General features: G+C 49.9%; 1 protein-coding gene across 1 annotated transcript in view; it reads left to right on the forward strand.

Annotated features, from left to right (window-relative positions):
* Positions 1–12,610, forward strand: part of CCDC112 (coiled-coil domain containing 112) — a 96,749-nt gene that overhangs the window by 30,711 nt on the left and 53,428 nt on the right. The window contains exon 5 of the mRNA XM_075341892.1: positions 2,689–2,764. Within this exon, the coding sequence (XP_075198007.1) occupies positions 2,689–2,764 (76 nt within the window). The remainder of the gene's footprint in view (positions 1–2,688; positions 2,765–12,610) is intronic.

Below are 12,610 nucleotides of genomic sequence, written 5' to 3' on the forward strand. Positions count from 1 at the left end.
ACATATCTTGGCATGGAGTTTCATACCCTCTCAGCGATAGTGAAGCTTCCGCTGAACAAGCAGCGTTCACTACAGACGGGGGTGCAATCTCTCCTTCAAGGTCAGTCACACCCCTTGAGGCGCCTCATGCACTTCCTGGGGAAGATGGTGGCAGCAATGGAGGCAGTCCCTTTCGCGCAGTTTCACCTGCGTCCTCTTCAATGGGACATCCTACGCAAATGGGACAGGAAGCCGACGTCCCTCGACAGGAACGTCTCCCTCTCTCAGGCAACCAAAGCTTCCCTTCGGTGGTGGCTTCTTCCCACTTCATTATCGAAGGGGAAATCCTTCCTACCCCCATCCTGGGCGGTGGTCACGACGGACGCGAGTCTGTCAGGGTGGGGAGCAGTCTTTCTCCACCACAGGGCTCAGGGTACGTGGACCCAGCAAGAGTCCTCACTTCAGATCAATGTTCTGGAGATCAGGGCAGTGTATCTTGCCCTGAAAGCGTTCCAGCAGTGGCTGGAAGGCAAGCAGATCCGAATTCAGTCGGACAACTCCACAGCGGTGGCTTACATCAACCACCAAGGAGGAACACGCAGTCGGCAAGCCTTCCAGGAAGTCCGGCGGATTTTGATGTGGGTGGAAGCCACGGCCTCCACCATCTCCGCAGTTCACATCCCAGGCGTGGAAAACTGGGAAGCAGATTTTCTCAGTCGCCAGGGCATGGACGCAGGGGAATGGTCCCTTCACCCGGACGTGTTTCAGGAGATCTGTTGCCGCTGGGGGATGCCGGACGTCGACCTAATGGCGTCCCGGCACAACAACAAGGTCACGGCATTCATGGCACGTTCTCACGATCACAGAGCTCTAGCGGCAGACGCCTTAGTTCAAGATTGGTCGCAGTTTCAACTCCCTTATGTGTTTCCTCCGCTGGCACTGTTGCCCAGAGTGTTACGCAAGATCAGGGCCGACTGCCGCCGCGCCATCCTCGTCGCCCCAGACTGGCCGAGGAGGTCGTGGTACCCGGATCTGTGGCATCTCACGGTCGGCCAACCGTGGGCACTACCAGACCGACCAGACTTGCTGTCTCAAGGGCCGTTTTTCCATCTGAATTCTGCGGCCCTCAACCTGACTGTGTGGCCATTGAGTCCTGGATCTTAGCGTCTTCAGGATTATCCCAGGAGGTCATTGCCACTATGAGACAGGCTAGGAAACCAACGTCCGCTAAGATTTACCACAGGACGTGGAAAATTTTCCTGTCGTGGTGCTCTGCTCGGGGTTTTTCTCCCTGGCCATTTGCCTTGCCCACTTTCCTGTCCTTTCTTCAGTCCGGATTGGAAAAGGGTTTGTCACTCGGCTCCCTTAAGGGACAAGTCTCTGCGCTCTCTGTGTTTTTTCAGAAGCACCTGGCCAGACTTCCACAGGTACGCACGTTTCTGCAGGGGGTTTGTCACATCGTTCCTCCTTACAAACGTCCGTTGGAACCCTGGGATCTGAACAGGGTGCTGATGGTTCTTCAGAAACCACCGTTCGAGCCAATGAGGGATATTTCTCTCGCACGCCTTTCGCAGAAAGTGGTTTTCCTAGTAGCAGTCACTTCACTTCGGAGAGTGTCTGAGCTGGCAGCTCTGTCATGCAAAGCCCCCTTCCTGGTGTTTCACCAGGACAAGGTGGTTCTGCGTCCGGTTCCGGAATTTCTCCCTAAGGTGGTATCCCCCTTTCATCTCAATCAGGATATCTCCTTACCCTCTTTTTGTCCTCATCCAGTTCACCAATGTGAAAAGGATTTGCACTTGTTAGATCTGGTGAGAGCACTCAGACTCTACATTTCTCGTACGGCGCCCCTGCGCCGCTCGGATGCACTCTTTGTCCTTGTCGCTGGCCAGCGTAAAGGGTCACAGGCTTCCAAATCAACCCTGGCTCGGTGGATCAAGGAACCAATTCTCGAAGCTTACCGTTCTGCTGGGCTTCCGGTTCCCTCAGGGCTGAAGGCCCATTCTACCAGAGCCATGGGTGCGTCCTGGGCTTTGAGGCACCAGGCTACGGCTCAGCAGGTGTGTCAGGCGGCTACCTGGTCGAGCCTGCACACTTTCACGAAACACTATCAGGTGCATACCTATGCTTCGGCAGATGCCAGCCTAGGTAGGCGAGTCCTTCAGGCGGCGGTTGCCCACCTGTAGGACGGAGCCGTTACGGCTCTATTTTAAGGTATTATTTACCCACCCAGGGACTGCTTTTGGACGTCCCAATTGTCTGGGTCTCCCAATGGAGCGACAAAGAAGAAGGGAATTTTGTTTACTTACCGTAAATTCCTTTTCTTCTAGCTCCAATTGGGAGACCCAGCACCCGCCCCTGTTTTTTTGTGTACACATGTTGTTCATGTTGAATGGTTTCAGTTCTCCGAGATTCCTTCGGATTGAATTTACTTTAAACCAGTTTATAATTTTTTTCCTCCTTCTTGCTTTTGCACCAAAACTGAGGAGCCCGTGGGAGCACGGGGGGTGTATAGGCAGAAGGGGAGGGGCTTTACACTTTTAGTGTAATACTTTGTGCGGCCTCCGGAGGCATAGCCTATACACCCAATTGTCTGGGTCTCCCAATTGGAGCTAGAAGAAAAGGAATTTACGGTAAGTAAACAAAATTCCCTTCTTTCTCATGTTACATTTGTAACACTGGATGTCACATTTCACTGTTTTTTCTTTGCAGTTGTTGAGAGGCTTAGAGAAATGATGGAAGAAGTAGATAATGCAATTATTGCTTTTAAAGAAGAACAAAGGATAATGTAAGTTACAAAAAACTGCCTGTAATTTCAAAGACCACTTAGTATTCTCCTTTTTTATATACATTGTAAAGGCCCCGTCACACTAAGCAACATCGCTAGCAACATCGCTGCTAACGAACAACTTTTGTGACGTTGCTAGCGATGTTGCTGTGTGTGACATCCAGCAACAACCTGGCCCCTGCTGTGAGGTCGTTGGTTGTTGCTGAATGTCCTGGGCCATTTTTTAGTTGTTGCTGTCCCGCTGTGAAGCACACATCGCTGTGTGTGACAGCGAGACAGCAACAACTAAATGTGCAGGCAGCAGGAGCCGGCTTCTGCGGAGGCTGGTAACCAATGTAAACATCGGGTAACCAAGAAGCCCTGTCCTTGGTTACCCGATATTTACCTTTGATACCAGCCTCCTCCACTCTCACTGTCAGTGCCGGCTCCTGCTCTGTGCACATGTAGCTGCAGCACACATCGGGTTAATTAACCCGATGTGTGCTGTAACTAGGAGAGCAAGGAGCCAGCGCTAAGCATTGTGCTCTGCTCGCTGCTCTGTGCACATTTAGCTGCAGCACACATCGGGTTAATTAACCCGATGTGTGCTGTAACTAGGAGAGCAAGGAGCCAGCGCTCAGTGTGCGCTGCTCCCTGCTCTCTGCACGTGTAGCTCCGTGCGGTGGTAACCAAGGTAAATATCGGGTTGGTTACCCGATATTTACCTTAGTTACCAAGCGCAGCATCTTCCACGCTGCGCTGGGGGCTTGTCACTGGTTGCTGGTGAGCTCACCAGCAACTTGTGTAGCGACGCTCCAGCGATCCCTGCCAGGTCAGGTTGCTGGTGGGATCGCTGGAGCGTCGCAGTGTGACATCTCACCAGCAACCTCCTAGCAACTTACCAGCGATCCCTATCGTTGTTGGGATCGCTGGTAAGTTGCTTAGTGTGACTGGACCTTAAGCAAAGAAGGAAACCTACAGACCGGTATCTTTTATGCATCCACGATCTTTATTTTCCTTCCATTGTGTGTTAACACGTCTTTGTTAGAGTTATTTTGTGTTGTTCTGTTGTGTTTATTGATGTTTCAAAGAAAAAGTGAATACACAGCAATTAGTTTAATAAGTCTAGCTGTACAGTATATCACAAAAGTGAGTACAACCCCCACATTTTTGTAAATATTTTATTATACACTGTCATGGGAAAATACTGAAGATGTTAAGTAGTCAGTGTACAGCTTGTATAACAGTGTAAATTAGGTGTGCCCCCCTAAGTGAGGATAACCAGATTGTGCCCAATTAGCCATTTTCCCTCCCCGGTGTCATGTGACTCATTAGTGTTGCCAGGTCTCAGGTGTGAATGGGGAGCAGGTGTGTTCAATTTGGTGTTATCTCTCAAACACTCAGGCTGAAGTCACGCAAGTGTATGGCATCCGATGCGATATGCTAATGACCCTTGGCTCTCGCTCTGCTGTGAGCGTGAACAGAGTGTCATGCAACTGTGATCCGACCTTGCAATTGGATCACAGCTGTGGAGGAAAGAGTGATTTCTCCATCTCCGCTATTGTCAGCCTGTGCGTATATCACACTGCACTCGGATGTCATTCGAGTGCATTCCGATGTTTCACTCTCACTCATAGTCTTGTATGAGTGCGAGTAATCCGAGACTCGCAGACAATCGCAGCATGCTGTGATTTTATTCTTCAGTCCGATTAGGGCTGAGGAAAAATTTGCAAATGTGAGCTGCACCATTGTCTTAAATGGAGCACTTGTGCGAGTCATACGCTCGTGTGCGCGTACCCTCAAACTGATCACTGGAAGTTCACCATGGCACCTCATTGCAAAGAATTCTCTGAGGATATGAAAAAAAAGAACTGTTTCTTTACATAAAGATTGCTGAGGCATAAGAAGATTGCCAACACCTTGAAACTGAGCGGCAATACACTGGCCAAGAATATACAGCAGTTTAATAGGACAGGTTCTACTTAGTACAGGCCTCTCCATTGTTGACTAAAGAAGTTGAGTACATGTGCTCAGAGTCATTGTCTTTTCAAAATAGACATATGAGTGCTGCCAGCATTGCTGCGGTGGTTAAAGGCGTAGGGGGCCAGCCTGTCAGTGCTCAGACCATACACCTCACACTGCATAAAATTAGTCTGCAAACAGTTTGCTGAAGACAAGCAGACTAAAGGTACTGTCACACTAAGCGACGCTCCAGCGATCTCACCAGCGATCTGACCTGGCAGGGATCGCTGAAGCGTCGCTACATGGTCGCTGGTCAAACAGGCAGATCTCCACAGCGATCAGAGATCAGCCACCAGCGACCCGCCTAATGACGCTGTGCTTCGCAACTATGGTACACATCGGGTTACTAAGCAAAACACTTTGCTTATAGTTACCCGATGTGTACCTTGGCTACGTGTGCAGGGAGCCGGCTTCTAGAAGCTGCGGACGCTGGTAACCAAGGTAAATTGGTGACGCTGGTAACCAAGGTAAATCTAGAAGCTGCGGACGCTGGTAACCAAGGTAAAGCTCTTTGCTTGGTTACCCGATGTGTACCTTGGTTACCAGCGTCCGCAGAAGCCTGCTCCCTGCACATTCAGATTGTTGCTCTCTCACTGTCAAACACAGCGATGCATGCTTCACAGCGGGAGAGCAACAACTAAAAAATGGTCCAGGACATTCAGCAACGACCGGCGACCTCACAGCAGGGGCCACGTCGTTGCTGGATGTCACACACAGCGACATCGCTAGCAAGATCGCTGTTACGTCACAAAAAACGTGACTCAGCAGCGATGTCACTAGCGATGTCGCTAAAGGGCACGTTACACTCTGCGATATATCTTATGATATGTCGTCGGGGTCACGTCGTAAGTGACGCACATCCGGCATCGTTTGACATATCGTAGCGTATTACAGCTACGAGCGACTGTGATCGAGCAAAAATACTCACCTTATCGTTGCTCGTTGACATGTCGCTCATTTTCAAAAAATCGAATGTCCGGTTGTTCATTGTTCCCGAGGCAGCACACATCGCTCCGTGTGACGCCCCGGGAACGATGAGCTGCAGCTTACCTGCGTCCCGCCGGCAATGCGGAAGAAAGGAGCTGGGCGGGATGTTACGTCCCGCTCATCTCAGCCGCTCTGCTTCTATTGGGCGGCCGCTGAGTGACGTCGCTGTGACGCTGAACGTCCCTCCCCCTTCAGGAAGAGGATGTTTGCCGCCCACAGCGAGGTCGTTCGGAAGGTAAGTACGTGTGATGGGGCTTACAGACTTTGTGCGACACGGGCAAGAAATTTCCCGTGCCGCACAAACGATGGGGGCGAGTGCGATCGTAATCGACACGTGTAAAGCAGCCTTTAGTGAGACGTGGCCTTAAGGATAAGGATTACTGGAACCATGTCCTGTGGTCTGATGAAACCAAGATAAACTTATTTGGTGTAACACTTGAAGCCGCTGGGCCCCAGGATTACCATTTAGTGGGAGGTGCTTGACTAAGCGCCAACCGCGAGGCAGACGCCATGTGCTAATCCCAGGTCAGGGACCAGGACTGTGGCAGCTGACCCCAGGGCACGAATATACACAGTTGCAGACTGGCTCAAGTGTAGACAGGGACCACGAGGGGCGCTGAGGCACACAGCACGGGCAGGACGGACAGGCAGAGTCAGTAGCAGGACAGGAACCATCAGAGTAGCTAGGGCAGATGGCACGACCAGAATGGACAGGCAGAGTCACTAGCAAGGCTGAGACCACCAGAGTTGCTGAGGCAGATGGCTGGGCTAGGACAGAAAGACAGAGTCACTAGAGCCAACAGTGCAGGACGGATAGGTAGCAGGTACCAACAGAACAGGAAGGACAGGAACCAGGTACCAACAGGGCAGGATGGGCTAAAACCAGGTCCCGGAAGGACTGGAGCCAGGTGTCAACAGGACAGGCTAAAACCAGGTACAGGCAGGACAGGACGGACAACAGGACCTGAGAACTAGCTGGCTAGGGAACAAACCACTAACTAAACAAGGGCAATGATCAGGCACCCCTGCTAGTGGGAGAGTGCTTGAAGGATCCAGTGCCTCTCAGCGATGCGTTGGCCTTTTAACTTTTAAGAGTAGGGCAGCGGTGTGTGCGCACGTCCTAGGAGCACTCCTGGAGGCCCTGTGCTGCATGCATAGGCCCCGAGAGAAGCAGGAAGCACCCATGTGGAGCGCTGGCCATGGTGGTGAGTGAGCACGCGTCCCTGCGGGGAGAGGAGCAATTGGTGCAGGGACTCCAGCGCTACATTTGGTTTAGATGGTGTCACGTGCGTGTGGTGGCAACCGGTTGAGGAGTACAAAGACAAGTGTGTCTTGCCTACTGTCAAGCATTGTCGTGGAATATCATGGTTTGGGGAAGCATGAGTACTGGTGACTGTCAGGAGTTACAGTTCATTGAGGAAACCATGAATTTCAACATTTACTGTTACATATTGAAACAAAGCATGATCCCCTCCCTTCGGGAAACTGAGCCACAGGGCAGTATTCCAACATAACAACCCCCAAAACACTTCCAAAACTATCACTACCTTACAAAAGAAACTGTTACGTCACCACCAGAGTCCGCTCCATCGACTTCTACTCCGAACGCCAGGCGACGCCGTATTCCTGCCATGGATAGTTCTGGTGATGGAAGAGGAGTCGATGCCAGGGTGGGCGCAGGCTCCGCTCATCCCCTGGTCTGGGTTTCCTGGGGATCTGCAGTGCCACTGGCTGACTGTAGGTGGCAGGTGTCTCCCAGCTGAAGTACCATCATTCAGCTACAGCCTATGGGAAGACACCACACCCTTTTTAACGCACCTCCTGTCTGCTGACCTCTGCCAGAGATAGTTCTGAAAATTCTGGCACCTGTTTCGTCCTGTTCTGTGATTTTGTGTGCCGATTACCGCTTGTTTCCTGACTACCCTCCTGCCTGCTGTTTTTGTACCTCGCTGCCCGATCCGGTTTTGACCTCTGCTTGTTTCTGATTACGTCCTTGCCTGCCGATTCTGTCCCTGTTCCGCAATTCCTGGTATGACCCTGCCTGACGACTACGCTCTCAGACTGCAGCCTTTCCGCAGGTAGTGATCTCCAGGGCCCTGTGTAATTCCAAATCCCTGTATAGGGGTTAAAGGGTTTCAGGGCTCTGGGCGTCTTGCTTGGTGAGTGGCTTCCCTCTAGCCTGTCCATTCTAGCCCGTCTGAGTCTGTGGATCCAAGCAGGCGTTACAGAAACTGAGGCTAAATGTGCTGGACTGGCTAAGCATGTCTCCAGACCTAAACCCTATTGAGCACCTTTGGGGGTCCTCAAACTGAAGGTGGAGGAGAGCAAGGTCTCTAACATCCACAAGCTCTGTAATGTCGTCATGAAGGAGTGGAAGAGGATTCCAGTGACTCATATGAAGTTTTAGTGAATTCCATGCCTAAGAAAGTTAAGGCAGTGCTTGAAATTAATGGTGGCCACACAAAATATTGACACTTTGGGCACATTTTGGCATTTTCTCCTAGGTGTGTACTCTTAGGGGTACTTTACATGCTGCGATATCGGTACCGATATTGCTAGCGAGCGTACCCGCCCCCGTCGGTTGTGCGTCACGGGCAAATCGCTACCCGTGGCGCACATTGCTAACATCCGACACACGTACTTACCTGCCTAACGACGTCGCTGTTGCCTGTGAACCGCCTTTCTAAGGGGCCCGTTCGTGCAGCGTCACACGGCAGCCGTCCAATAGCAGAGGAGGGGCGGAGATGAGCGGCTGGAACATGCTGCCCACCTCCTTCCTTCCTCATTGCCGGTGGACGGAGGTAAGGAGATGTTCGTCGCTCCTGCGGTGTCACACATAGCGATGTGTGATGCCGCAGGAACGATGAACAACATCACTACTCACCAGACAACAATATTTGGTGTTTGGACGACCTCTCCAACACCAACGATTTTTACCACTGTTGCGATCGTTGAAGGTCGCTCGTACGTGTCACACACTGCGATGTCGCTAACGACGCCGGATGTGCGTCACAAACACCGTGACCCAGACGATAAATCGCTAGCGATGTCGCAGCGTGTAAAGTACCCCTTACTTTTGTTGCCAGAGGTTTAGATATTAATGACTATTGAGTGATTTAGAGGGCACACCAAATTTACAGTTGTATAAGCTGTACACTGAATACTTTACATTAAATCAAAGTGTTGTATTGTCAGTGTTGTTCCATAAAAGATATAATAAAAGTTTACAAAAATGTGAAGGTGTACTCATTTTTGTGAAATACTGTATATGCTTTCAATAGGGAAAATGCTACTGCACTCACATCTCATGTATTGAGTACAAAGTGTATACCTATAATTGACCTACGGTAAAACGTTGTACACAAAATATAATCCAAAGTTGAAATTCAATAAAGATAATTTTATTATACAAAAATGACATAAAAAACACAACATAATACTTAGGGGTAGTTTGCACGTTGCGACATCGCTACTGCGATATCGTCGGGGTCAAATCGAAAGTGACGCACATCCGGCGCCGGTAACGACGTCGCAACGTGTAAAGCCTAGATGCGCCGATAAACATTCGCAAAAGCGTCGAAAATCGGTGATCTGTGTAGCGTCGGTCATTTTCATAATGTCGCACCAATAGGAGATACGATGTTGTTCCTCGTTCCTGCGGCAGCACACATCGCTGTGTGTGAAGCCGCAGGAGCGAGGAACATCTCCTTACCTGCCTCCACCGGCAATGCGGAAGGAAGGAGGTGGGCGGGATGTTTACGTCCCGCTCATCTCCGCCCCTCCGCTTCTATTGGCCGCCTGCCATGTGACGTCGCTGTGACGCCGCACGACCCACCCTCTTAGGAAGGAGGCGGGTCGCCGGCCAGAGCGAAGTCGCAGGGCAGGTAAGTGCGTGTGAAGCTGCCGTAGCGATAGTGTTCGCGTGTGAAGCTGCCGTAGCGATAATGTTCGCTACGGCAGCTATCACAAGATATCGCATGTGCGACGGGGGCGGGTACTATCACGCTCGGCTTCGCTAGCCGATGTTAGCAATGTCGCAACATGCAAAGTACCCCTTAGAGGAAACCCCTTAAAAACATGAAAAAAAGCAGGGCAGTGCGGTCATGGGTGGGAATACATATGATGATGGCATGTATACCAACCCAAGTAGATGCAGAAATATACAATGATATAGTCAATGACTAGGAAGCCAGAAAATAGCACAGCAAATATAAAAAGTACAATCAATATATTATCAATGTATATAGTCCAAGTTCATACAAAGTAGACTTCAATAAAGTGCTTGTGCTTAACCTGAGACTAAAATGTTTCCAAAGAGGAGTGAGCAGCTATGTAACTAATACCCACCAGGGGTTTGGGATTTGCGTGGAGGGGAGGAAATGACGACACACACTTGCGTACACCCTTTTCCAACATGGCACTTGCCGCTTGTGTGTGTGGGCCGTGTGTGTGTGTGGCCCGTGTCATCATTTCCCTCCTCCCCCTCCTTCCGCTCGGCATCCAGTCAGAAGATGATCCATGCGCATCAGCACCTCTGGGGCGCCGGGTGCGGCGGAGGATGAGTGATACACAGGTTGGATTTATAATAATAATAATAATTAATAATAATTTGGATTTGTTGATGGTGGAACTATTTAATATGACTAGTAAAGCAGGCAAAACCCATGTCGAGATGGTGGGCAGTGTGATCTTTATCACATATTTTACTGCATGGCTTTGACTGGTGGGAATAAACCCTTGGAGCACAAATCCACATACCGCTGGTGGGGATTTGTTACATAGCTGCTCAGTCCTCTTTGGAAACATGTTAATTTCAGGGTAAGCACAAGCACTTTATGGAGGTCTTCTTTCTATATCGTTGTATGAGCTTGAAATCTCTACATTCATATATTGATTATACTTATTATAATTGCTGTGCTATTTTCTGGCTTCAAAGTGATCCACTATATCGTTTTATATCCAGCCAGTTTAAAAATATTTCTGAATCTACTTGGTTTGGTATACATGCCATCATTGTATGTATGCCCACCCATTACTCCACTAACCTGCGTTTTTTCATGTTTTTTTATGGAGTTTTGTCTCAGTATTGTATTGTGTTTTTATGTATTTTTTTTTGAGACAGGTAAATTACATCACATTTAGCAATTCACTTAGTAATACAATGGGAAGTTCGCATAATTGAGTTATCTGGGTGTCTGGCCTTCAGTGGCCAAAACATTACTAGAGTCAACAAAAACGTCAATACTAAACTCTCAAGAGTCTTGTAGAACAATGAGGGATTATCCCCCATCTATAAACAAACGATCTTCATGTCTGGCTGAATGTTAAGAAAGTTAACCCATGCTAGGCATTAAGAGACCATATCGTCACATTCCTCCCCTTCTTAATATTAGCCAGACAGGATGGGCTGCCGATCACCCTTCTCCTCTTGACGGCATTGTCCTTTTTAATGGTGAGGTCAGCAGCAGAGGCTCGCATCTATACACCTCCCCCTGATTACCTCCCCCAGGTTGAGCAGCCATATGGCGGACAAGCACTAAGGTGGAGTCCATGAGTTGGGCTTGCATACATTTCTTACTATCAATCTTCCCCCAGTCAATAGCCACAGTCTGGTTAGGCTTTCTCACGGTTGTTGGCTCAGAAGTGGATGATGGAGACTGGGAATGTGAATTATCATTGGAAAAGATGTTAGAAAGATCCACATCAGGGTCCTGCTTGGCTTGGAAGTGGGTGATGGCTGCTACAAACTGGCTGGATAGTCCTTGTCCAAGGTCATACTCCAAAATAACTGGTGTGAGCAGGTAATTCACAAGCCCCACTTCCCTCTGGGTGGTATCCGAAACAAAAGGCTTGGTGGGGCCATCCATGAACCCCACTTCAATTTCCTCCTGGTTAGTCCCTGAAATAACAGGTGTGGAGAGGCTGTCAATAAGCTCCACATCAGCTTTGCCCTGGTCAGTCTCCACAATCACAGGTATGGGGAGGCTGTTCACAAGTCCCACATCGATCGCTTCCTGGTTAGTCCCCAAAATATCAGGTGTAGGGAGGCTGTTCACAGGTCCCACATCGATCGCTTTCTGGTTGGTCCCCAAAATACCAGGTGTGGGGAGGCTATCCATAAGCTCCACCTCGACCTCTCCCTGGTCGGTCCTTAGGTCCAACTGCACACATGCCAGAGGGATGTCTGAGCGCTGGTCCTCAGCCAGGGAGATGGATAATTGGGAGTCTGGTAAATGGTCTTCTGGGGAAACAATAACTGGACTTACCAGGGTAATGGAGGAACCAGTGTCTCGTAGTCCCTGGCTCTGTATGTCACAGACCTTGACCGGCTGAGCTGGCAGATGGGCTCCCAGCATGGGGCCTCGGTTTTGGAGACAATCTTTATCGATATGTCCATGGCGCCCACATGTATAACAGCGCCGTAGATTGGGCAAGTCACAGGCCCTGTTTGTAGACCTTTGTTTCGGTGCAGCTTCTGCTGGGTAGCGGGACCATCCTTCTCGAGCGGCTGGTGTTAGCAGTACGGCAGCTGGAACCCCATAAATATATTCCAGAACACAAGCCCTCTCTTCTCTTGAGGATTTAGTCCCCAATGCAGCCAACAACGCTGTGGCTTGGGCCATTTTGGACCAAGTTGATTCCCGATTGTCACTAGATCCATGATGTGGCACAGTTTAAATCCTCTGGGTCAATATCGGCGGGATCCTTATCGTCCTCTGCATCATTCTGGGCATCCCAACGGACTAATTTCTGGATCAAGTCTGACCGAGTGTCAGCGTTCCTGTAGTCAATCTTTCGCATCTGGCACAGATCCTGAGCATCCATTTACTGCTGCGGTCGTAACTCCTCTCTGGTCCT

The sequence above is a fragment of the Anomaloglossus baeobatrachus genome, chromosome 1, assembly GCF_048569485.1.
Source record: "Anomaloglossus baeobatrachus isolate aAnoBae1 chromosome 1, aAnoBae1.hap1, whole genome shotgun sequence".
In the NCBI taxonomy this organism is placed as follows: Eukaryota; Metazoa; Chordata; class Amphibia; order Anura; family Aromobatidae; genus Anomaloglossus; species Anomaloglossus baeobatrachus.